General features: G+C 39.8%; 1 protein-coding gene across 6 annotated transcripts in view; it reads left to right on the plus strand.

The window, feature by feature from the left end:
• rc3h2 (ring finger and CCCH-type domains 2) overlaps window positions 1-26,690 on the plus strand; it is a 115,902-nt gene that overhangs the window by 72,700 nt on the left and 16,512 nt on the right. For 4 of the 6 annotated variants that reach the window (XM_073052547.1, XM_073052542.1, XM_073052543.1 and 1 more), the window contains 7 exons: window positions 140-252; window positions 1,673-1,981; window positions 3,176-3,384; window positions 6,353-6,783; window positions 12,849-13,022; window positions 16,909-17,067; window positions 25,721-25,925. In XM_073052547.1, the coding sequence (XP_072908648.1) occupies window positions 140-252; window positions 1,673-1,981; window positions 3,176-3,384; window positions 6,353-6,783; window positions 12,849-13,022; window positions 16,909-17,067; window positions 25,721-25,925 (1,600 nt within the window). The remainder of the gene's footprint in view (window positions 1-139; window positions 253-1,672; window positions 1,982-3,175; window positions 3,385-6,352; window positions 6,784-12,848; window positions 13,023-16,908; window positions 17,068-25,720; window positions 25,926-26,690) is intronic. The other 2 variants (XM_073052546.1, XM_073052548.1) reach the window with 2 other exon arrangements.

Consider the following 26,690-nt stretch of genomic DNA (forward strand, 5'->3'; position numbering starts at 1 on the left):
TAGAAACAGTTTTCTGTTATTTCACAGCAGAACGCAATTGTCAAGTGTAAAACAATTGAGTACTGTTGATGGTAGATTATGCCTGACTTTTGCCAGTTTTAAACAGCCATTAAAGTATTGTTCATTTGTTGTTTATCAGCCACAGCCAAACAGCAAGTATAAAACCAGCATGTGCCGAGATCTTCGACAACAAGGAGGTTGTCCTCGTGGTGCCAATTGTACCTTTGCTCACTCCCAAGAGGAGCTGGAAAAGTATGTATTTTAATTATACATTGATTATAGAAAAGTATCTTTGCACTTTGAATCCTGTCTTTCTACTTTCAAATTCAGGAAAGACATGCTCATTGTTGGGGAGAAACATTGGCACTGAGCAATATAATGTTGCCCCTTTAAGCATTGGTATGTAAATTACAGATTACGTAATTTTGTTTGTTGAGTCCCTATAAGTATTGCAATTACGCATTTTCTTTTGAGATGTGAAATTTTGATTGCATTTTGGATATTTCCAACACGCACACAGTACTCTAGGAACTGAGCAAGTTGAGCACCTGTGGAGGGGAATAAACAGTCGATATTATATCCAGGATTGGATATTTGCAATCTTGTCATTTCTGAGAGTAACTAAGATTTCTATTGCTGTAACAGTGAAGCTACAATCTGAATTAAACTTGAGAAATAAAAGGACAATAATAAAGATACCCATGCAATTCACTTCTTGGAAAATCATAAACTTATCAAAATCAGTAATAATAAACTAGAATCTTAAGTATTTCCTTAGAGGTGATTACTTTGAGGTTGTAGAAAAACTTAATGCCAGATCAAAAATCTACAATAACTGTAAATCCTGTACATGCCGCAACTGTCAGTATATTAGGCAGCTCCTGTGGAGAGAGCAAAAGCATTCAACAACTACGTTTTTAATGTCAGTTTAAGGGTATGTCAGCAAAGACAGATATTTTTGTGGCTTTCAGGGCAATGTAACAGCAACTTTGCATTTGTATGTCTCTTTTAATGAAGGAAAACTCAGGAGCTTCATAGTTAATTGTGAAAACAACTGGCACTCTTTTAAAGGGGGCATTAAGATATGGTACAAGAAAAATATATAGGAAAATTGTAAAGGAGTTTGGTAAACAAGTGGAGTTTGTTTTAGGAGACAATTCCAGAGCTTGGACTCTAAGCAGCTAAAGCAAAGAACACCAATGGTACAGCAAAAGAAATGGGAATTGTGCAATATATTATATATGGGGCCAAAATGCTGAATTTTTACAGAATGTATGATTCTATGGGGTTAAAGCTTAAGAACAAAGCCATAGGTGATTTGAACATGAAGGTGATGTCAGAAACAGAGCAATTCAACAGTGAACACATTTCAATACAAATAGTGATACAGCAGTCAAGTTTTCAGTGAGTTCCAGTTTAGAAGTTGAAATATTGCTAGCTGGTTAGAAATGTACAGGAAAATTATCTTTTGGTAGTCATGGACTTTTGTTAAACTCACTGCTATCTATAGAAAGTATCTCAGAATGTCTGATCTTTACCCAGTGGTAGTGTATTTAATTTGCAGTGAACTTTTCGAGCCTTGAAACCTGTACAAGACTGATCTATGTGATGATATTTTAATATACTGACTGCATCATAGAGGTGGAAAACTTAGTTGTATTCTTTATAATAGGTATCGGATGCGGAATAAGAAGATTAATGCTACAGTCAGGCCCTTCCCTCTATCACAAGCACTTCAGAGCAAAGTTGGAATTGCCAATATAGTCACAACGTCTGCAGGAAATATAGTCTCTGTAACAGGATCCACTGAAACCACTGTGAAAATGGTGCAGGCAACTAATGGGGTAATTAACCCAGAAAGTACCACGCCACAACTAATACCACGATGTGCAGATACCTCAGCTTCTTTGGAGAATGCTAAGAAAGTCGGACAAAACTGTCTGAGCACACCTGGGTCACTATCTGGTTCACCGACAGAAAAGTAAGGTGTCACTTTCCTTTTGTAGAATTTGAGATCCACACAACCTCCCCTTTTTGAATTGATATTCATAGTTATAAAACAACACATGTTGTTACCACTTTTCTACACAGTTCAGTTAATATTTTATTAAAATGTCAGTTCACCGAGAAAATCGGTTCCAACCATTTCCAATCCTATCAGTGTTACTTTGTGCACTTCCTGTACAGGAAGGGTGATTGTGGTTAAAAGCTGTAATTGCAATACAACTGATCTGGGTTCAGAGACCTGGATTCAATCCTGATCTTGGGTGCTGACTGTGTGGAGTTTGCATGTTCTCTCTCTGACCATATAGGTTTCTTCCAGATCCGTCAATTTTCTCCTACATCCCAAAGATCTGGTTAGTAGGTTAATTGGCCACAGTTACTTGCCCTTAAGTGTGAAGGAGAGATGTATAATCTGAGAGGAGCTAATGTGAATTTGGAGATTAGTGTTGGAATCAGTTTTATTGCTTTAATCAACCATCACTCAAATTGTACGATTAAATCATACAGCAGCATTTGAGAGAGGAAATGTAGTTTAATGCTTCAGTGTGTACTTAAACCAAAAATTTCATTTCTAATAGTCTTTCATGAAGGCACTTAAAAATTGCTTAAGAGCAAAGTATTTGACAAATGATACAGATAGATAATCTGGAGTTAGCTGTGTTTTGTGAGCATGGAATCTATTGGATTATTCAACCTGACCAAAATAAGATGTTTCAATTCATTACTTAATATACCCAGCAAAAAGACTGGCTAAAATTGAAATCCTGCAACTATTATTTCCTACTTAAAAATAAAATTGGACCCTATCACTATATATCTTAAATGACTGAAATGCAGTAAGCTTCAAATGTGTACAAAATTGCTTAAAAATTCAAAGTTGTCTGAGAAGAACCTTTGTGTTTAGCGTGTAAGAGCAGAACCTTAGCATTTCTTAAAATTGTTATTATATCAGCTCTTGTCTTTGAAAGACAGAGGAAAGATATTTCCACCAAAATATTTTTTCCATGTAAACCCTTGCTGGGGTATTGAGCAATTATCTCCTTAGTTATAAAGTGATTTATTTTTTCCAAAAGAAAAACACGAATAAATAATATTTTGCGAAGGAAGCACATTGTTTCTGAAGCTGCTAGTATTGTATTTTGCTTTAAGAGACTTACATTTTGTTTTCCAGTAAAATTGGTTCACCTCCCAAGACGGTTCTCAACCAGGTGCTCCCTACTTCAGCAGTAATGTCATCACATATTGGACCAGATGCGACTTCCTTATCTTCTGCAAAGTCTATGTCAAGAGTGTCAGTGTACCCATCTCAGCAACCTGACTTGTATTATCAGGATCCCAGAGCAACGGTTCCGTTTGAGCTGCCTGCTTACCAACAACCAGGTAAGCCAAGCCCAGATGTATAGTCCTCAATCCATCAAGATGTTTCAATGAATTTATGCTGTACCTATGGCTGTTTTCACAGATACAGTTCAGAGTGGCCTGAAGACCTAAGACTCCGCAGGGATCTGTTCTGGGATCCCTCCTCTTTGTGATTTTTATAAGTGACCTGGATGAGGAAGTAGAAGAGTAGGTTAGTTTGCTGATGACACAAAAGTTAGTAAGTTTGTAAGTTAGTAAGTTAGTAAGTTTGCTGATGACACAAAAGTTGTGGGTGCTATGGATAGACTGGAGAGTTGTCAGAGTTTACAGCAGGTCATTGCTAGGATGCAGAACTGGGCTGAGAAGTGGCAGATGGAGTTCAACCCAGATAAGTTCACTTTGGTGGGGTCAAATTTGAAAGAATATAATACTAATGGTAAGACTTTTGGCAGTGTGGAGGATCAGCGAGATCTTGGGCTCCATGTCCATAGGACACTCAAAGCTGCTGTGCAGGTTGACAGTGCTGTTAATAAGGCCTGTGGTGTGTTGGCCTTCATCAACCATGAGGATTGAGTTCAAGAGTAATGTTACAGCTATGTGGTGGTGGTGGCATCCGTTAGACTCGCGAGACCATTGATCTGCACCTGAAAGGTTTCCAGGCCACAGGCCTGAGCAAGGTTTTATGGAAGACCAGCAGTTGCCCATGCAGCAAGTCTCCCCTCTCCACGCCACCGATGTTGTCCAAGGGAAGGGTAAGAGCCGATACAACTTGGCACCAGTGTCGTCGCAGGAGTTGCCAGAACGAGGTTGAAGGCAACGTTGGACTGTCTAAGGGACTCCAGCTCCGGATTTGTCCTCAGGGTTTACTCCCGAAGCCTTTCCCACGAGTGGGTATGGCCGCAAGGCAGTGGAGGTTTGAAATCAAGTTTTCCCTCTCTTAGATGGACTGCCTTCCCAGGCTGACGAGCTCCATCTACCCGAAGCCAGCTGTGTAATACCTTAGTTATACCCCACTTGAAGTAATATATTCAGTTCTGGTCACCTCACTACAGGAAGGATGTGGATACTATAGAGAGGGTGCAGAGGAGATTTACAAGGCTGTTGTCTAGATTGAAGAGCATGCCTCATGAGCATAGGTTGAGTGAACTTGGCCTTTTCTCCTTGGAGCGACAGAAGAGGAGAGGTGATCTGATAGAGGTTTATAAGATGAAGAGAGGCTTTGATCGTGTGGATAGCCAGATAGCCACTTTTTTCCCCAGGGCTGAAATGGCTGACACGAGAGGGCATAATTTTAAAGTGCTTGGAAATGGGTACAAGGGGGATGTCAGAAGCAAGTTTTTCACACAGAGAGTGGTGGGTAAGTGGAATGCACTGCCAGCGATAAAATAGGGTCTTTTAAGAGACCCTTAGATAGGGACATGGAGCTTAGCAAAATAGAGGGCTATGCGGTAGAGAAATTCTAGGCAGTTTTTGGTGTAGCGTACATGGTTGCCACAATGTTGTGGGCCGAAGGGCCTGTAGATTTCTATGTTTCTAAGATGCGAGCAAACCCATGATGATGACTTTGAAAAAAGGAATCCAGTTATTCCTTTTATTCCCCTGCTATTCCTCCAGTTTTATTTATTTTATTTAGGAATACAGCAGGGAACAGGCCTTTCCAGCCCATTGAACTGCACCACACAGCTATTTAATCCTAGCCTAATCAAAGGACAATTTATAATAACAAATTAAGCTACTAACTGGTACATCTTTGGATTGTGGGGGGAAACATAGGGAGAACATAAAAACTCCTTACTGATGGCACTGGAATTGAACTCTGAACTCTGGAGTTGTAACAGCGTCACACTAACTGCTACTCCACCACAGCACCCAACAGTATTTCAATGGTATTTATCCAGTTTCCTTATGAAATCTATCATTAAGCCTCCATGTCTTCCTGCAAGCAATGGATTCTCAATTTTACCTGCCAGCTTATATTTCTTCCCCCACCTTCTGGCTTCTTCCACCTTCCTTTCCAGTTCTGATGAAGTATCTTGGCTTGAAGTTTATTCACTTCCATAGATTCTACCTGACCTGCTGAGTTTCTCCAGAATTTTCTGTTGTTGCTTCGGATTTCCAGCATCTGCAGAATTTCTGGCGTTAATGATTTTAGCATGGGTCTTGTAAAGGAGTTCAAAGAAATTCACTTTCCATTTTCATTTTTCACCACATTTCTAATAGGTTAAATAATCCTATTTCTTGGTCTTAATCTCCAAGATGTATAGAACATAGAAGCATGGAGCACAGAAAAAGAGCCCTTTCACCCATAATGTCTGTGCTGACCCTGATGCCAAATTAAACTAATACCATTTGCCTGTGTAAGTCTATATCTTCCCATTTCCTGTCTGTCCAAATGCATATTGAATATTGCTATCATATCTGCTTTTACCACCTCCCCAGCAATGTGTTCAGTCACCTACTGTATTTGTTAGAAAATAACTTGTCTTGTGCTGTACTGTTGCTGCAAAACAAGTTCTATGATAATAATCCGGATTCTGATTCTAATCCATTTCAATTCTTTCACTCTTTCTTTGTTGTAGGTATGTTTAATTTGAATTTACTCTGGTTTTAAATTTTTTTTAAGCTTTCAATTTTTGGGACTTTAACTCTTTGTAATGGTTCCTTTTAAGCCAAAAAAAAAACATTTTCATAACGGTATTGGGTGGGATGTAAAATAAATGTTATAAATATTAGATGGTGCTCTTTCATAGCAGTTGTGTTAGTTTAGCAACTGTTCCTAATTTATAATGTATCCTTATTTGCATTGTTTTCCAAGTAACCTAAAAATCTAAGAGAATTGATTATATAGAGTCAAAAAAGCACTAGCTTCTGGATATGTTTGAATGAAAGTAGTATAATCTCTTCGACAAGGTAAATAATTTAATTTGATACTTGTGGATCTTGAAGATTAAATTAATAATCTTTTCTGTGTTCTTTCAATTCTACACAGGAGGATATTATCCTCCACATACTGGTCTACCATCTGGTGTGTCTCCTTGCCTTCCTCGTTACGTGCGTCCCAACAGTATGCCAGAATCTCCTCTTCCACCCACGGTGCCATATACTGACCAGTACAATGCATATCCACCTCGAGAACGACTAGCATCTTCACCTTACCCGTCAACACATCCCCAACAGTATGGCTCAGTTCCTGCAGTCCCTTCTGGAATGTATGCACCAGTCTATGATAGCAGACGCATGTGGAGGCCACAGATGTACCCACGGGATGATGTCATGCGGAGTAACTCTTTACCTCCAATGGATGTGGTACCTTCAGCAACTTATCAGCATCCTCCACGAGAAAGATACAGCTCACTTGATGGATGTTACTCTATGGCTGGGCAGCCATCAAATGAACAGAGGAGTGTCGCCATGCAAAGGGTGGGTAGACAACTTGGAGCAATCTTTTCAACTGTTTACTCAATTGCAGCAATTGTGATTCAACAATAAATTTTTTTTTGCTATTTATAATGGCTGAATTTTGATATTTATTTATGAATTAAGCTAGCCATATTGATCAGCGAAGTGAAGAAGTTTGGTAGCTTTTTTTAGTAGAACATTGACTTCATAGCAGCTTGTATGGGGAGGATCATAATGTGCTTAAGTCAGGTAAGTATTAATTGTGTAGAATGTGTTGGATCTGGAAAAAAATAACCAAGGAACATAATTGCATTGAGCTTATTATTAAGGGTCTAACCTAGTCCCAATGTAAAAATGCTATTATAAAGAAGGCAAGACAGCGAATGTACTTCATTAGGAGTTTGAAGAGATTTGTTATGTCAACAAATACACTCAAAAACTTCTATAGATGTACCATGGAGAGCATTCTGACAGGTTGCATCACTGTCTGGTATGGAGGGGCGGGGGGCTACTGCACAGGACTGAAAGAAGCTGCAGAGGGTTGTAAATTTAGTCGACTCCATCTCTGGTATTAGCCTACAAAGTACCCAGGACATCCTCAAGGAGTAGTATCTCAGAAAGGCAGCGTCCATTATTAAGCAATTCTGGAACTGTTTCTTCCCTTCTGCTATCCGATTCCTAAGTGGACATTGAACCCTTGAGTACTACCTCACTTTTTTAATATATATTAGAAATATAGAAACCCTACAGCACAATACAGGCCCTTCAGCACACAATGCTGTGCCGAACATATACTTACTTTAGAAATCTCCTAGGGTTACCCATGGGTAGCCCTCTATTTTTCTAAGCTCTATGTACCTATCCAGGAGTCTCTAAAAAGATCCTATCATATCTGCCTCCACCACCATTGCCGGCAGCCCATTCCATGAGCTCACCACTCTGCGTGTAAAAAAAAAAACCCCACCAAGTTACCCCTGACATCTCTGTACCTACTTCCAAGCACCTTAAAACTGTGCCCTCTTGTGTTCAGCCATTTCAGCCCTGGGAAAAAGCCTCTGTCTAGCCACTCGGCCTCATAAACAATAGACAAATACACGAGTGTGGTGTACATTTTCGGTCACCTACCTGTAGGCAGGATGTAAACAAGGTTGAAATAGTACAGAGAAAATTGAAAAGGATGTTCCCAGGACTGGAGGACCTGAATTATATGGGAAGATTGAATAGGTTAGGACTTCACTCTTTGAAGCATAGCAGACTGAGGGGAGATTTGATAGAGGTTATGCGGTGGATAGATAGGGTAAATGTAAGCAGGCCTTTTCCACTGAGGTTGGGTGGGATGACAACTAGCGGTCATGGGTTAAGGGTGAAAGGTGAAATGTTTAAGGTGAACATCAAGGAACTTCATTCAGTTGGTCGTGAGAGTGTGGGATGAGCTGTCAGCAGATGTGGTGCATACAAGTTTGATTTCAATATTTAAGGGAAGTTTGGATAGGTACATGGATGTAGGGTATGGAGGGCAATGGTCCCGGTGCAGGTCGATGGATGTGGGCAGTTTAAATGGTTCAGCATGGACTAGATGGGCCAAAGGGTCTATTTCTGTGCTGTTATTTTCTATGACTCTATCCACATGATCAATGCCTCTCATCATCTTAGACACCTCTATCAGGTCACCTCTCATCCTCCACCGCTCCAAGGAGAAAACGCTGAGTTCGCTCAACCTATTGTCATAAGGCACACTCCCCAATCCAGGCAACATTCCTGTAAATCTCCTCTGTACCCTTTCTATAGTTTCCGCATCCTTCCTGTAGTGAGGTGACCAGAAATGAGCGGAGTACTCCAAGTGGGGTCTGACCAAGGTCCTCTATAGCTGTAACATTGCCTCTTGGCACTTAAACTCAATCCCATGGTTGATGAAGGCCAATGCACCGTATGCCTTCTTAACCACAGGGTCAACCTGCACAGTAGCTTTAAGTGTCCTATGGACTCAGACCCCAAGATCCCTCTGATTCTCCACACTGCCAAGAGTCTTACCATTAATACTATATTCTGCCATCAAATTCGACTTACCAAAATGAACCACCTCACACTTATCTGGATTGAAGTCCATCTGCCACTTCTCAGCCCAGTTTTGCATCCTATCAATGTCCCGCTATAACCTCTGACAGCCCTCCACACTATCCACAACATCCCCAACCTTTGTGTCATCAACATATTTACTAACCCAACCTTCCACTTCCTCATCCAGGTCATTTATAACATTCACGAAGAGTAGAGGTCCCAGAACAAATCCCTGAGGCACAGCACTTGTCACTGACCTCCATGCAGAATATGCTCTTTTCTCAGTCAAATATCTAATTAACCATTTAAACAGTCAAACTTGAGCCATAAATCTTCTTTCCAAAAAAAAGATCCAATAGGATATAATATGCAGGTTTTCTTATCTTTATTAATCTCTCAATAAAATATCCAATTAGCCTTCATATATCTTCTTTTTAAACTATGAATAATATACAAATAATCAAACAGCTTTTCAGATAGTTAATTCGGTAGTAACATCAGAGACAGTGATAGGTATAGCCTGAACAAAATCCAGCGTGGCTTTGGGGTCGAAGAAAGTATGTGGAGAAGAACTAGGAGGAGAAACTTTCATTCTTGTTGGATATCTCAAGAGTTGGAAATAATTTCTTATCATATGCTTGTTTCATTACCGAAGCAAATCTTGATCTTTGTTCCATTACTTCTTTTGGGTAATCTTCATAAAACGGAGCTCAGATTCGTTAAATCTGAAAATTGTCTGTTTTCTTGCTTGCCGTATTATTTGATCTTTAATTTTAAAGTGATGAAACCAAAATAACTCTTGGTCTGCTTGAGTTTTTAAATTTCGAAAGTCTGTGTGCTCTTTCAATAGCAGGCGGCTTTGATAAAATAGTCGGAAATAAAGTATGAAAGAGCTTACCAAAGTAAACTGTTAAATCTCCATTTTCAGCTTCTTCTTGCAATCCAACGATTCGTATGTTGTTTCGGCGAGACCTGGTTTCTAAATTTATAATTTTATCATGATATTTTTGCAAACGGGTTGTAGTTTCAAACAATTTCTGCTTGGTTAACTTCAATTCCTCTTCATGTTTAGTAACTTGAGTTTCTACATCTTTAAGATTTCCCAGAAATAACTTCATTTCATTATTATTCTTTTCCAGTTGATCTTTAATTACCGTATTCTGTTCTTGAATTAAATTCAATGTCCGAACGATGTCTTCAGCCCATGATGGCATTTCATCAGATCTTTCCTTCGGCATCTTTCCTTTTCCATTACCTTTTCCATTCCCTTTGTCAGTAGATTCATGCAAATTCTTCCCACTTCTGGTAGACATATTACTCCCCTTCAAGAATCAGCAATTAAAAATTATAAATTCAAAATTTAAGCTGGGGGGAGAGAGAGAAAACTAAGAGCAGCACAGAATTACTGCTACTCCATCGGCAGACAGGTGGTCTCTCCATACAGAATATGACCCGTCTACAACCACCCTTTGCCTTCTGTGACCAAGCCAATTCTGGATCCACAAAGCAAGGTCCCCTTGGATCCCATGCCTCCTTACTTTATCAATAAGCCTTGCAATGGGGTACCTTATCAAATGCCTTGCTGAAATCCATATACACTACATCTACTACTCTACCTTCATCAATGTGTTTAGTCACATCCTCAAAAAATTCAATCAGGCTCATAAGGCACAACCTGCCTTTGACAAAGCCATGCTGACTATTCCTAATTATATTACGTCTCTCCAAATGTTCATAAATCCTGCCTCTCAGGATCTTTTCCATCAACTTACCAACAACTGAAGTAAGACTCACTGGTCTACAATTTCCTGGGCTATCTCTACTCCCTTTCTTGAATAAGGGAACAACATCTGCAACCCTCCAATCCTCCGGAACCTCTTCTGTCCCCATTGATGATGCAAAGATAATTGCCAGAGGCTCAGCCATCTCCTCCCTTTCCTCCCACAGTAGCCTGGGGTACATCTCATCCAGTCCCGGAAACTTACCCAACGATGCTTTCCAAAAGCTCCAGCACATCCTCTTTCTTAATGTCTATATGCTCAAGCTTTTCAATCCACTGTAATCGCCAAGATCCTTTTCCATAGTGAATACTGAAGTAAAGTATTCGTTAAGTACCTCTGCTATTTCCTCTAGTTCCATACACACTTTTCCACAGTCACACTTGATTGGTCTTGTTCTCTCATGTTTTATCCTCTTGCTCGTCACATACTTTTAGAATGCCTTGGGGTTTTCCTTAATCCTGCTAGCCAAGGCCTTCTCATGGCCCCATTTGGCCCTCCTAATTTCATACTTAAGCTCCTCCCTGCTAGCCTTATAATCTAGATCTCTATCATTACCTGCTTTTTTTTTTAACCTTTCGTAAGCTTTTCTGCTTGACAAGATTTTAAACAGCCTTTGCACACCATGGTTCCTGTACCCTACCATCCTTTCCGTCTCATTGGAACATACCTATGCAGAACACCACGCAAATATCCCCTGAACATTTGCCACATTTCTGCCACATATTTCCCTGAGCACATCTCTTCCCAATTTATGTTTCCAAGTTCCTACCTGACAGCTTTATATTCCCCCTTACTCCAATTAAACGCGTTCCTAACTGAGTCCTGACGAAGGATCTCGGCCCGAAACGTCAACTGTACTTCTTCCTATAGATGCTCCCTGGCCTGCTGCAATCCACCAGCATTTTGTGTGTGTTACTTAAATTTCCAGCATCCGCCGATTTCCTCGTGTTTGCATTCCTAACTTGTCTGTTCCTATCCCTCTCATTGCTATGGTAAAGCAGATAGAATTGTGATCACTATATCCAAAATGCTCTCCCACTGAGAGACCTGACACCTGACCAGGTTAATTTCCAATACCAGATCAACTACAGCCTCTCCTCTTGTAGGTTTATCTACATAATGTGTCAGGAAACCTTCCTGAACACACCTAACAAACTCCAGCCCATCTAAACCTCTTTCTCTAGGGAGATGCCAATCAATATCTGGGAAATTAAAACCTCCCACCACAACAACCCTGTTGTTATTACACCTTTCCAGAATCTGTCTCCCTATCTGCTCCTCAATGTCCCTGTTACTATTGGGTGGTCAATAAAAAACAACCAGTAGAGTTATTGACCCCTTCCTGTTTGTAACTTCCACACACACAGACTCAGTGGACAATCCCTCCATGATTTCCTCCTTTTCTGCAGCTGTGTCACTATCTCTGATCAGCAGTGCCATGCCCTCACCTCTTATCTCTTTATTATTTATTGTTTCTGTTTTTTGCATGATTTTTAATCTATTCAATGTATGTATTCTGTAATTAATTTACTTATTTATTTATTTTTTCTATATTATGTGTTGTATTGAACTGCTGCTGCTAAGTTAACAAATTTCATGACACATGCCGGTGATAATAAACCTAATTCTGATTTTAATTTAAGAAAGGCTTTAGGCTATGAACGATACTTTTTTTATACTAAAGATTTTACTAGGCTTAGCTAAGAATGTTCTTAGACCATATGTTTACTTGCATGAGAGATGTCTTGATAGAGGAATATAAGATAAAATGAATATCCAGAGGCTTTTTCCCAAGGCAGAAATGGCTAAAGTACCAGGGGGCATAATTTTAAAGCGTCAGAGGTAAGTTGATTTTTTTTTTACACTGAGTGGTGAGTGCATGAAATGTCTTGCCAGATATCATTGTAGAGGCAGATATATTATGGATATTTAAGAAGAGACTCTCAGAGAGCCCTCTTTTTATTATCCATGTGCCTTTGTGGGAGGGAAGGTTTAGATTGATCTGAGAGGAGGTTGAATAGTCAGCATGACATTGTGGGCCAAAGGGCCTGTACTAAGCTGTATGTTCTACCATGTCATGCTAATTTATTTGCTTATTATGCCACGAAGAGAGAAGTTATATATACTTTAATTTACATTCTGAGTTTTGTTTGAAACATGCATCTGTTAATATGTAGGAGGGATGTTATCTAACATTTACTATATTGAAATAATGAATTAAAATTGTCATTTGTATCTTGCTTGTAGGATGCATACAGTCGGTTACAACATCCAGGCTTTGAAGACTTGTTAAGACGGAAACCAGACCAATGGACACAATATTCCACTCAGAAACCACAACTTGTCTCCTCCTCTTTGTCTACAGTAACCCAACCCTCTGCTCCTCCATCCCCCTTGTTCAGTGTGGACTTCAGCTCAGAGGTATGCAAGTCAAATCAGACTTCAAAGTGATAGTAATGAAGAACTGAATACAGGAATTGCTTTTCTTTTTCATTATCATTTTATTTATAGACTTTAAAATTATGGATCATACATTTTAAAATAGATCCTTTATCTTGAATAAGATACTCTTATACTCTTTTGGTTTAAAAAGATCTTAATATTCTGTTAAATTAATCTCTTATTTTTCTTATTATTTTATTTCACCAACACTTGTGAAACAAAACCCTTCTCTTTTATTTTGTATTTTCAACACAAAGCAAAAAAAAATCCTCACGTACAAACACGTTGGAGGAACTCAGCAGGTCAGGCAGCATCCGTGGAAACGAGCAGTCAACGTTTCGGGTCGAGACCCTTTGTCAGGACTCATGAAGGGTCTTGGCCCAAAACGTTGACTGCTCATTTCCACGGATGCTGCCTGACCTGCTGAGTTCCTCCAGCATGTTTGTACGTGTTGATTTGACCAGAGCATCTGCAGTGTACTTTGTGTTTTTAAAAAAATCCTTATTTTTGATTTGGAATATTTAAAACACATTTAGCTAAACACCCTGATTTCCTTTATACTTTTTCCTTCAGCTGAACCCATATATACATCAAACTAACCAAAAATAACTTCATGTTTTATATTTGTTTTTTAATTGAAAAATAAGTCTCTCTCAACCTTGGTTTCATGTTTATAGCTGCTGCTTTCCATTTATCATCCTAGTAACTCATTGTCAGCAGATACTGAGAACAGTTCTCTAAAATTTTAAAACACCAGGGTGATATCTAATCTTATTAAGCGTTATCCAAGGCCTGAGAAATACTACTCTCATGCTATCTAGAGGTTTGTATACTTCACACGTGGCGGCCTAAAAAATTAGCAAAAGCTGACCAGTTCCATTCTTTGAAGTTCATCCAAAATTGTTATTAAATATTATGGCAAATGTGATGTTAAAGGTGTTGAATGTCAAATCTCATGCCACCTCAAATATAAGCTTCATTTCTCAGACTGTCACTGTCTCTCAACATCTTTGTAGACGTGTCCTCCAGAACTTTCAATGTCCAGGTTTCATCTTCCACTCAGCACCACCCCCCCTCATCAGTTCTACCTTTTCCCGAGATCCACAAGTAGAATCAGTTTCTCAGCTCATTATTTTGGACTGTTTTTGCCCTACATGCCTGATTTTTTAAAAAAAATTTTGCTCTCGCAATGCTGTTTCCATCTAAATTTAAAACAATGACAATAATATGTCAGTTTACCAATCTGTAAAATTCCTATTCATTCTCCTCTATTATCATATCTCCTTCATTACCAAAAAGGCTCAGCAGAAGATGTACTATATGCAGCAGGTGGTAATAATTACTTGTTAGGGTTAGGAATTTTTAACTACACAAGTACTTAAGGACGACAATGAATTTGTATGTAGAATCTACAACAAATTATGCTTCATCCCACTTCTATGTGACCATTTCCTTCTTTGTATATCCCTCAAGCCTCACGTTAAACTCATTAAAACTTAACTCATTTTATTGCTGGTAAGTTCCATATTTCCATCCTTAATTGTAGGGAAAAGAATTCCAAACTCTTATTTCTTTGAAAATTCCTTTATTGAGATTCCAGCCCAATATAAGTGCAGTCCCTCCCGAAAGTACCACAGACTCTCATTTCTGTTATCATTTTCCAAGTGGGACAGCACCATTTCCTGCTGGTTATTGTGTTTATCAGTATCCACTCACTAACTCTGGATCAAAAAGTAACAGTATGGTACTTGCTCTTTCTGCTAACTTCATTCCTGGTAATACTTCATAGTGTATCTCCAACTTATTTTCATAGAAGCAGTTTGTCGCTATACCTGTGGTGGAAAGCTTGATCTAATTCTTCAGAGAGCAGCACACTCCTGTTATACTGCCATTCCATATTGTAGGGCACCTCTTTACACAAGACTTTCATTTTAAGAAACCAGCATATTTGTTGTTTGTTGAAGAGCAAAAAACAGTATTTGTCCAGCATTGAGTTCAGACATTTTTGTACACATCACAGAAACGAAACCGTTGAGTGTATTTATTCACAAACATTCCTTGTTCTTAAACTGCAAGACCATAAGACATAGGAGCAGAATTAGAGCATTTAGCCAATCAAGTCTGCTCTGCCTTTCGATCATGGCTGATTTATTATCCCCCTCAACCCCATTCTCCTGCCTTCTCCTTTGTAACCTTTGATGCCCTTACTAATCAAGAACCTATCAACTTTTGCTTTAAATATACCCTGTGCCTTGGCCTTTACAACTGTCTGTGGCAATAAATTCCACAGATTCACATCTTTCTAGTAAAGAAATTCCTCCTTATCTCTGTTCTAAAGGGACATTCTTCTATTCTGAGGATGTGCTCTCTGATCTAGACTCTCCCACTATTAGAAACAACCTCTCCACATGCTGTATATCCAGGCCTTTCAATATTCGATAGGTTTCAGCAAGATTCCCCCCTCCCCTCCCCCCCCATTCTTTTAAATATAGTACAGGTTCAGAGCCTGTACTATATTTAGAAAATAAGGCTTCTTTTGTAATTCTGTACACTGATATCTTATGTTGACTTAGCAGTCTCAAAATAATTACAATGCACGTTCATAAATTTGTCACCAATTGGGGTGATCTAGGTTTGAATTTAAGGATGCAACAGAGTAAGGAGGAAATAATCAAATATATTGCTGTGTGCAGTTTCTGTGTATGCTAGATCAGTTATGAAAATTGGTAGCAGTCATTGCAAATGATAGCGAGTGCAAGCAGATTATTATTTTAAATTGCCTGGTCTGCCTTTTGCTTTCTTCCTCTTTATACATATTAGTTTCATTTATATTAGCTTCCACTTCTTATCAGAATCAGGTTTTTTATCACTGGCATGTGACGTGAAATTTGTTAACTTAGCAGCAGCAGTTCAATGCAATGCATAATATAGAAGAGAAAATAAAAATTAAAAAATAATAAGTAAATCACTTACAGTATATGTATATTGAACAGATTTAAAAAAGAGGAAAAAATATATATATTTTAAAAAGTGAGGTAGTGTCCAAGGGTTCAATGTCCATTTAGGAATTGGATAGCAGAGGGGAAGAAGCTGTTCCTGAATCGCTGATTGTGTGCCTTCAGGCTTCTGTACCTCCTACCTGATGGTAATGGTGAAAAAAGGGCATGCCCTGGGTGTTGGAGGTCCTTAATAATAGATGCTGCCTTTCTGAGACACTACTCCCTGAAGGTGTTCTGGGCACTTTGTAGACTAATACCCAAGATGAAGCTGACTAGATTACAATCCTCTGTAGCTGCTTTCGGTCCTATGCAGTAGCCTCCCCCCCCCCCCCCCCCCCCATACCAGACAGTAGTGATGCAGCTTGTCAGAATGCTCTCCACGGTACAACTATAGAAGTTTTTGAGTGTATTTGTTGACATGCCAACTCTCTTCAAACTCCTAATGAAGTGTAGCCACTGTCTTGCCTTCTTTAAAACTACATCGATATGTTGGGACCAGGTTAGATCCTCAGAGATCTTGAAACCCAGGAACATGAAACTCTCTCCACTTCTGATCCCTCTGTGAGGATCGGTAAGTATTCCTTAATCTTATCCTTCCTGAAGTCCACAATCAGCTCTGTTGTTCCACCTCAATCATGATATTCTGTCTACAATTTAGTCGGTTTGTTTGATGTGATATCAGCAATGCCACCTGAGAGCCATTAAAGTTTAGTTAATTTTTGTTCCTACACTTTTTTAAAAAAGTTCTTTGAGACCTTAGCAAATAACATTGAAATATGTGTGTGTCTGTGTACTAAATGAATTTTTAAAATTTTCAAATGACTTAAAATATGATTAACTATTGGAATCTGTTTGTCTTTTAACAGTTTTCTGAGAATACTAATGACTTGTGTGCGGGCACTAAGTTTGATGATGACAGCATGTCACATTACTCGCCATGGTCTTGTGGGACTATCAGCTCTTGCATTAGTGCAATGGAATCTGATCCAAAGGATGTCATGGCAACTACCAATGTAGAGATATTGGTAAGCTAACAGATCTCTTTCAAGGCTTCACTTTACATTGTACTTGACATTAAATGAGGTGTTATTTCAGACTTAGGCCATTCAAACCATTGAGTCTGCTCTGCCATTCGATCATAGCTGACATATTATTCCTTCTCAACCCCATTCTCGTCCTTTCTCCCCATAACCTTATGTCATTCCTAATCAAGAACATATCAATCTCTGATTTAAATACACCCAATGACTTTGCCTCCCAAACTGTCTGTGGCATTAAGTTCTACTAATTCATCACCCTCAGATTAAAAATATTCCTCCTCATCTTTGTCTAAAGGGATGCCGTTGTATTCTGAGGTTGTGCTTCCTGTCCTACATAGACCATAAGAAATGAGATCAAAAGTTGGCCATTTGGCCCATCAAGACTGCTTCAGCATTCAATAAGATTGTGGCTTATCTGGTCATGGACTCAACTCCACCTGTCTTTTCCCCATAACCCTTAGTTCTCCTGCTGTGCAAAAATCTATCTAACTGTGTCTTAAATATACTTAATGATGTAACCTCTACTGCTTCCTTGGACAGAAATTTCTACAGATTCACTACTCACTGAATTACTGACTGTGAAAAGCAGTTTCTCATAATCTTCATCCTAAATGCATCTCCAAACCAAGCTTTGGTGATTCATACATAACCTCTCCCAAGTCCTGTACAACAGCATGCTGCAGTCTTTCACCATTTAAATAATAATCTGATTTTCTATTTTCCCTTCCAAAGTGGATAACCTCACATTTATCAACATTGTACTCTATCTGCCAGGCCCTTGCCCACTCACTTAAACTATCTATATCTGCTCTGCTGATTCTCTGCATCCTCAGCACAATTTGCTTTTCCACTCATTATAACAGAGTTAGTCTCTGTTCCATTAAGATGTTCACAGGCTTTTCAGTAGATTGCATGTTATTTTACTGATATTATGTTTCAAATATCATAATAAATGACCAAAGGGATATTTGGGTATAAATTAACATTTAAAGTACAACATTTTTCCAGATGTCTTTAAATTAAGTGCAATTTTGCATGTTATGAACAAATAAGATTTCTGGTGAAAATATAGACATGAGGTTTCCCTTGGCTTCAGTTGCTGACATTGCCCTGCCCCTCCCCTAACCAACTCCAGCCCTTCACTCCTCAAATTCTAGTTCTACTTTAAAAAAAAACAGTGGCAGCTGTACATTCCAATAGTGTGACCTCAAGCCCCGATTCTCTATCCCTGTGTCTCCCCTCTGATTCTCAAACCTACTTGTCATCTGTACTCAAATCCCCCTTATGTAGTCTGTTCTTAAATATTCCCAGTGCATCATCAAAGAAATATTTCTTTGTTAAGGCACCATATTTGGGCAGTATGGTAGCATAGCTGATAACGCAATGCTATCACAGCTCGGGCATCTGAGTTTGGAATTCAATTACGGCGTGCTCTGTAAGCAAGATTGTATGTTCCTTTCTATGTGCATGTGGGTCTCCTCTGGGTGCTCCAGTTTCCTCCCACAGTCCAAAGACATACCTGTTAGTAGGTTAATTGGTCATTGTAAATTGCCCTGTGATTAGGCCAGGGCGGCTCGTGGGCTGCAAGAACCCTGCTCTACACGGGATCTCTAAATAAATAAATAAATAAACACACCATCCAGTTGATGTGTTTAAAATGCACCTTTTTTTCTAAAGATTTGACCAACTTAATCAAATGTAATTATAAAGACTTTTTTAGCTGCAGTGAGTGTGTAAGTTATTTATAATAGGCAAAACCCTCATTTGGTTTTCAAATGACCTTTTGGAAAACTGCTTACACTGGACATACAGGCCAAAGTTATTTTCAGAAAGTGCAACTAAGGTCAGACTGTTGATGTACAGCAGGTGTTGGACTTGCAGAATGTTCTGTGTGATAGAAAAACAAGACTGGTGTTAGGATTGGGAATGCAAATCACTTTGCCTCAAGCATTTCAGTTTTTTTTGTTATCCTCCTTGGATAACAACAATGATCCTGGGGATGAAAAGGTTAATGTATGAGGAACTTTTGATGGCTGTGAGTCTATGTGCACTGGAGTTCAGAAGAATGAGAGGGGGTCTCATTGAAACCTATCAAAGATTGAAAGTCCTGGATAGAGTGGACATGGAGAGGATGTTTCCTTTAGAGAAAGAGTCTAAGACCAGAGGTCACAGCCTCAGAATAAAGGGAAGTTCATTTAGAACAGAGAGAAGAGGAATTTCTTCAGCCAGAAGGCTGTGAATCTGTGGAATTCATTGTCACAGATGGCTGTGGAGGCCAAGTCATTGAGTACATTTAAAGCAGTTGATAGGATCTTGATTAGTCAGGGTGTAAGAGGTTACAGGAAGAAGGCAGGAGAATGAAGTTGAGAGGGATAATAAATCAACCTTGATGGAATGGTGGAGCAGATTAGATGGGCCAAATGGCCTAATTCTGCTCCTACCTTTATGTTCTTACAACCTACAGGGGAAGAAGGCCACCCTTTGGCTCATTTGATTTAGTGTGCAATGATGATGTGCTCTGATGTTGAAAATATTAAAATCTTTTTACAAAAATGTAGAAAAAATAGTGCTACAAAAACCCTTGAATCATAGAAAAATACAGCTCATTTTGTCCCTGCTAACAATGATGCCGAGCCACATTAATCCCATTTTCCCATGCCCAGCCTATAACCCACAGTCTTCTTTAAGTACCCTGATGTCTGTCTATGTAGATACATCTTCATCAATGTGTGCTATGTACATGTGTGGATCTTCTTGGGTACTATTGTAGCATTTCATAGATAGTAAAGCTGTTCTGCTTCATTAACAAGCATGGCAGCAAATTTGCACTCAACAAATGCTTTATTTCATAATGGTAGTTATTCTTGACCATTGACCAAGGGAAAATTGTTGGCCAACAAACTGTACCATGGGATCTAAGAGGACTACCAGCTTAATGCTTTACCCAAATTACCAAAAGTCTGGCAGGATAAGTCTGCAGTTTGGAGCCACTGGTTCTGATCATTCACAAATGGTTACCAAGCCTTCCTGAAAATAAGTATTGAGTTAATTCATAGTTTGCAAAGTCAAAGTAAATTTATTATTGGAGTACATATATGTCACCATATACTACCATAAGATTCAATTACTTGTGGGCATTCCATAAGGCCATAAGACATAGGAGCAGAATTAGGCCATTTGGTCCATTGAGTCTTCTCCGCCATTCAATCATGGCTAACACACACAAAATGCTGGAGGAACTCAGCAAGCTAGGCAGCATTTATGGAAAAAAGTACAGTTGATGTTTCGGGCGGAAACCTCCAGCATTTTGTGTGTGTTACTCGGATTTCCACTATTCGCAGATATTTGTAATTCAATCATAGCTGATCCGTTTTTCCCCTCCTCAGTCCCACTTCATGGCCTTCTCCCTGTAACCTTTCATGCTGTGTCCAATCAAGAATCTATCAAGCTCGGCCTTAAATACACCCAATGACCTGACTTCCATAGCTGCCTGTGGTAATAAATTCCACAAATTCACCACCTTTGGCTAAAGATCTTTCTCTGCATCTGTTTTAAATGGATGCCCCTGTATCCTAAGGCTGTGCCCTTTTGTCCTAGACTCCCCCACCATGGGAAACATCCTTTCCACATCTACTCTGTCTAGGCCTTTCAACATTAGAAAGTTTCAATGCGATCTCCCCTCATCCTTCGAAATTTCAGCAAGTACAGACCCAGAGCTATCAAACGTTCTTCATATGATAGTCCTTTCCTTCCCAGAATTATCCTTGTGAACCTCCTGTGAGCCACTCTAATGCCAGCACATCTTCTCTTAGATGAGGAGCCCTTTGTCTATCCTACATGTAATCTCCTCAAAGAATTCCAAAAGGTTCATCAGGCAAGCTTTTCCCTTAAGGAAACCATGCTGACTTTGTCCTGTGTTACCAAGTACTCCATAACCTCATCCTTAACAATTGACTCCAACATCTTCTCAACCACTGAGGCTAGGCTAACTCGTTATAATTTCCTTTCTGCTGCCTTCCTCCTTTCTTAAAGAGTGGAGTGACATTTGCAATGTTCCAGTCCTCTGTCACCATTTCAAAGACAATTGATTTTTGAAAGATCAGTACTAATACCACCACAATCTCTTAACACTACCTCTTTCAGAACCCTAAGGTGCAGTTCATCTGTAAATCTTTAAGCTTTTTGAGCACCTTCTCCCTTGTAATAGTAACTGCATTAAATTCTCTTCCCTCACACCCTTCAACATCTGGCACACTGCTAGTGTCTTCCACAGTGAAGACTGATGCAAAATACTCATTTGGTTCATCTGCCATCTCCTTGGCCCTCGTTATTTCTCCAGCCTCATTTTCTAGCAGTCCTATATCCACTCTCATCTCTCTTTTTTTAAATGTATACTTGAAAAAGGTTTTTTATCCACTTCGATATTGTTTGCTACCTTGCTTTCATATTTCATCTTTTCCCTCCTAATGCCTCTTTTTAGTTGCTCTCTGTATGGTTTTAAAAGCTTCCTGATCTTCTGTCTTTCCACTAATTTTTTTAATTTTTGCTTTGTTGTATGCTCTCTCTTTTGCTTTTACATTAGCTTTGACTTCCCTTGTCAGCCACAGTTGTACTATTTTGCCATTTGAGTATTTGTTCATTTTTGGAATACATCTATCCTGCACCTTCCTCATTTTTCCAAGAAACTCACTCCATTGCTGCTCGTCATCCCTGCCACCATCTCCTTCTAATTTACTTTGGCCAACTCCTCTTTCATACCACTATAATTTCCTTTATTTCACTGAAATACTGCTACGTCAGGCTTTACTTTCTCCCTATAAAATTTCAAGTTGAACTCAATCATATTGTGATCACTGACTCCTAAGGGTTCTTTTATCTTAAGCTCCCTAATCACCCCTGGTTCAGTACATAACCCCTAATCCAGTATAGCTGATCCCCTAGTAGGCTCAACGACAAACTGCTCTAAAAAGCCATCTCGTAGGCATTCAACAAATTCACTCATTGAGATCCATTATCAACCTGGTTTTCCCAATTGACCTGAATGTTGAAATCTCCCATGACTATCATTATATTGCCCTTTTGATGCGCCTTTTCTATTTCCTGTTGTAATCTGTGGTCCCCATCCCAGCTATTGTTGGGAGGCCTGTATACAATTGCCATCAAGGTCCTTTTACTCTTGCAGTTTCTGAACACAACCCACAAGGATTCAACATCTTCCAGTCTTATGTGACATCTTTCTACTGATTTGGTGCCATTCTTTACCAGCAGAACCACGCCACCCCCTATGCCTAACTTCCTATCCCTCCAATACAAACTGTAGCCTTGGACATTTAGCTCCCAACTACAACCATCTTTCAGCCACACTTCAGTGATGGCCACAACATCATACCTGACAATCTGTAATAGTGCAACAAGATCATCTACCTTACTTATACTCTGTGCATTGAGATATAACACTTTGAGTACTGTATTTGCTACCCTTTTTGATTCTGCGTCCCTAATGCACTGATACTCACCCTGCTGGCTGCAATTTTGTTCTGTTATCTGCCTGCCCTTCCTGACAGTCTGAATGCACCCTATCTTTGCTTTTTTTTTACCATACAAACTATCTTGAGTCCCTTCACTCTGGTTCCCACTCCCCTGCCAAATTAGTGTAAACCCTCCCCAACAGCTCTAACAAACCTGCCCGAGAGAATATTGGTTCCTCTCAGGTTCAGATGCAGCCCGTCACTTTTGTACAGGTCATACCTCCCCCAGAAGAGATCCCACTGATCTAAGAACCTGAAGCCCTGCCCCCTGCACCAACTTCTCAGCCAGCATTTATCTGCCAAATCATCCTGTTTCTACCCTCACTGATATATGGCACAAGCAGCAATCCAGAAATTACTACCCTGGATGTCCTGCTTCTCAGCTTTCTACCTAGCTCTCTAAATTCTTCTTTTCAGGACATCTTGTACTTCATATGTTATTGGTACCAATATGTAACAAGACCCTGGCATCTGGAAAGCAACATACCATTCAGGTATCCCATTCATGTACGCAAAAATCTCCTGTCTGCTCCCCTGACTATTGAGTCCCCTATCACTATTGCTCCCCTCTTCTCCCTGTTTCCCTTCTGCACCACGAACCTATACTCAGTGCCAGTAAGTCATTCTCCATGGCTTTCCCCAGGGAGGTCATCCCCACAACAATATACTTTTTATTGAGGGGAATGGTCACAGGGCTGTTCTGCACTAGCTGCCTATTCACATTTCCATCTCCCCTAACAGTCACCCAGCTACTCACCTCCTGCAACCTCAGGGTGACTATTTCCCTGTAACTCAGATCAATTATCTGCTCACTCTCCCGTACAGGCCAAAGGTCATCCAATCACTGCTCCAAATCCCTAACATGGTCTTCAAGGAGCTGCAGTTGGATGCACTTCACGCAGATGTAGTTCTCTGGGAAGCTCTGGGTCTCCCAGGACTCCAATATCTGGCATGAAGAAGATACAGCAGCCATTAACTCCCCTAGGTACAGTAAGAGGGGGAAAAATAAAGGAACCTTAACAGAAGCTCACCCAGAGCCAATGCCTCTTTCAAGACGAAGCCTCCTTTGAGGCAAAGCCTGAGACTCCTCCTCTCACCACTGGCCTACTCACAACAATGGCCGCCCTATTGTTCCCTTCTGTACTTTTAAACAAGCATCACCGACCTGCAAGAAACTTTGTCGCTGTGGCCTGTTCCTGCTGCTGATTGGGTTATCAGAATAAGCCTGAACACCCACGGAACCCTCCTTTTAAACAAGTGTCACTGACCAAGAAACCTCATTGCTGTGGCCTGCTCCTGCTGCTGATTGGGCCAAAGGAATAGTAATAGTAACAAATAGTTTATTTGTTGTAGTAAGTACAAATAAACACAATAGAATCAATGAAAAACTGCACTCAACAATGTGCAAAAGAACAATTTGCGCAAATAAAAAAGAAAAAAGAAATAACAGTAATAAATCACTATGCAATAAATATTGAGAAAATGAGCTAAGGAGCCTTGATAGTGAGTCCATAAGTTGTGGAATAATTCACTGATGGAGCAGGTGAAGTCGAGTGAAGTTATTCCCACTGGTTTAAGAGCCTGATGTTTGATGGGTAATAACTGATCGTGAACCTGGTGATAAGACTCCTGAAGTGCCTGTACCCTCTTCCTGATGCCAGTATCAAGAAGCGGGCATAGCCAAGGTGTTGGGGGTCCCCGATGATGGTTGCTCCTTTCCTGTAACAGTGTTCCGTGTAGACATGCTCAGTGGTGGGGAGAGCTGCCCCCATAATGGACTGGGCTGTATTCACTACTTTTTGTAGGATTTTCAATTAAGGATATTGGTGTTGCCATACCAGGCTGTGATGCAAATCAAATCAAGTTTAATTGTCATTCAACCCATACATGGATACAGCTGATTGAGACAGTGTTCCTCTGGGGCCAAAACAACAAGAAAGAAAATAGAAAAAGAACATAGTCACGTAAGGAAACAACTTTTTAGTCCGACCTTGAGTAACAAGTCCCGCAAATTGATGGTTCCTGGCAGTCCAACCTGAACTTCCACCAATCAAACACTGGAACGCAGCACTGGGAGAGGCCACCCCCAACTGAGACCGGACACCATGTGACAACACAAGCCCAAGGACTGAGGAGTAGTCCTACAACCGAGGTTACATTGCTGCATCGCTGCCTGTCTCCCCACCAAGCAGGCTTGCGGCAATCAATGTCCAACAGGGTCTTGCAATCACAAAAGAAACGTCCAAGACAGCCATCAGGCAATATACTCTCCACCACGCATTTATAGAAGTTTGTCAAAGTTCTAGATGTTATGCTGAATCTTTGCAAACTTCTGCTTTCTTTATAGTTGCACATAACGTGCTGGCCCCAGACAAGTCCTCTAAAGTTATACACTGAAGAATTCAAAGTTGCTGATCTTCTCCACCTCTAATCACCTTTGAAGACTGGCTTATGCACTTCTGGTTTCATTGTCCGGAAGTCAATAATCAGCCCCTTGGTCTTGTTGACATTGAGAAAGGGGTTGTTGTCATGGCACTAATCAGTCAGATTTTCGATCTCCTTCCTATATGCCAAATCATCACCACCTTTGATTCGGCCAACAATAGAGGTGTTGTCAGCAAAATTAAATACGGCATTGGAGCTCTGCTGGAAGAGACTTCAGGTCCCCAGCCTGATACCTCAAGGTAGCAGGTTTCTGTACAATAACAGGATTTAACTATTACAGCTTAGAGCATTGGAATTCAGAGTCCATTTCCAGTGTCACCTGTAAGAAGTTTGTACATTCTTCTCAAGAGTGCATGAATTTCTTCTGGTTGCTCTGGTTTCCTCCCAGAGTCCAAAGACATACCGGTTAGTAGACTAATTGGTTATTGTGAATTGTCTGGTGAATAGGCTTGGTTTAAATCAGTGGGTTGCTAGGCGGTGAGGCTCGTTGAGCCAGAAGTGCCTGTTATGTGCTGTATCGCTAAGTAAATAAATTTTTTAAAAATTGATTATACACTAGAAGTTACATCTTGAATGAGGCTATTCATCATAGACTTCTTGTTCAACTTTCTTAAACTGGATACTTTCAACATTTTATTTTTCACATCATTCTTGGCTGTTTTTAGGACCTTAATGTGAAACGAAGTTTAAATTTGTTTGGCCCTCAGAGAAAGGGAAAAGATGAAGATCCCATAATTCCATTTGGTGATGGACCAATCATCTCTAAATGGGGTGCGATATCTCGGTCTGCCCGCACAGGTTATAACAACACAGACCCAGTCCAGGCTACAGCTTCCCAAGGAAGTGCTACAAAACCAATTAGTGTAACAGGTTAGTAATTGCCTTAACTGTTACATATAATTTGATTAATCAGGTGCACTGTGTATTCCTGTTAATTGGGACACATCAGGACCAGTACATTTTGGCCCAATTAAGTGGCTACCCCAATTAGACGAAGCTCCATGGAAATAGTTGAAAAAGTATTAACAATACAAAACTGCTGTTTAACTGGGTAACAAATTATGTATTTAAATGAAATACAGAACAAATTAGAACATTACCAATACAGGTCCTCTGAAATGATAACACTGAGGAATTTAAAGTACTATAAAACTGTGTATTGGTTCCTAATAATGATCAATGGATGAATTCATGTATAATGCTGTGTTCTTTTGATTGTAAATAAACAAAATTATCACAGACACCCAATGCAGATAATGGACTGTCTTTATACAGTGCTTTCCACGATTCCATCCTCCAAATCTTTATTTTCATCATAACCTGCAAGATGATTGTAGATACATTCAAATTCTTTGTAATTCTTAACTTGTTGAAGTAATAAAATCATTTCATTTCAGTCCCAGCTGTTCCTGGCATCTCCAAGCCTGAATGTTTAAACTGCAGTGAGCAAAACGGTTCTAAATGTTCTTATCTCTTGCCAACTATCAATGACAAAAGACACTGTTTTTTGAACATAACACACGCAACTGACAAATTTTAAAGATTATTCACTGTAAGCATGGTGTAGTGGCTAATAGCCACGCAAGTACATGCGATTGATGCTAGTTAGAAACTGTTCAACAACAGTCTCCTGTC

Source organism: Hemitrygon akajei, chromosome 7, assembly GCF_048418815.1.
Source record: "Hemitrygon akajei chromosome 7, sHemAka1.3, whole genome shotgun sequence".
NCBI classification, from domain to species: domain Eukaryota; kingdom Metazoa; phylum Chordata; class Chondrichthyes; order Myliobatiformes; family Dasyatidae; genus Hemitrygon; species Hemitrygon akajei.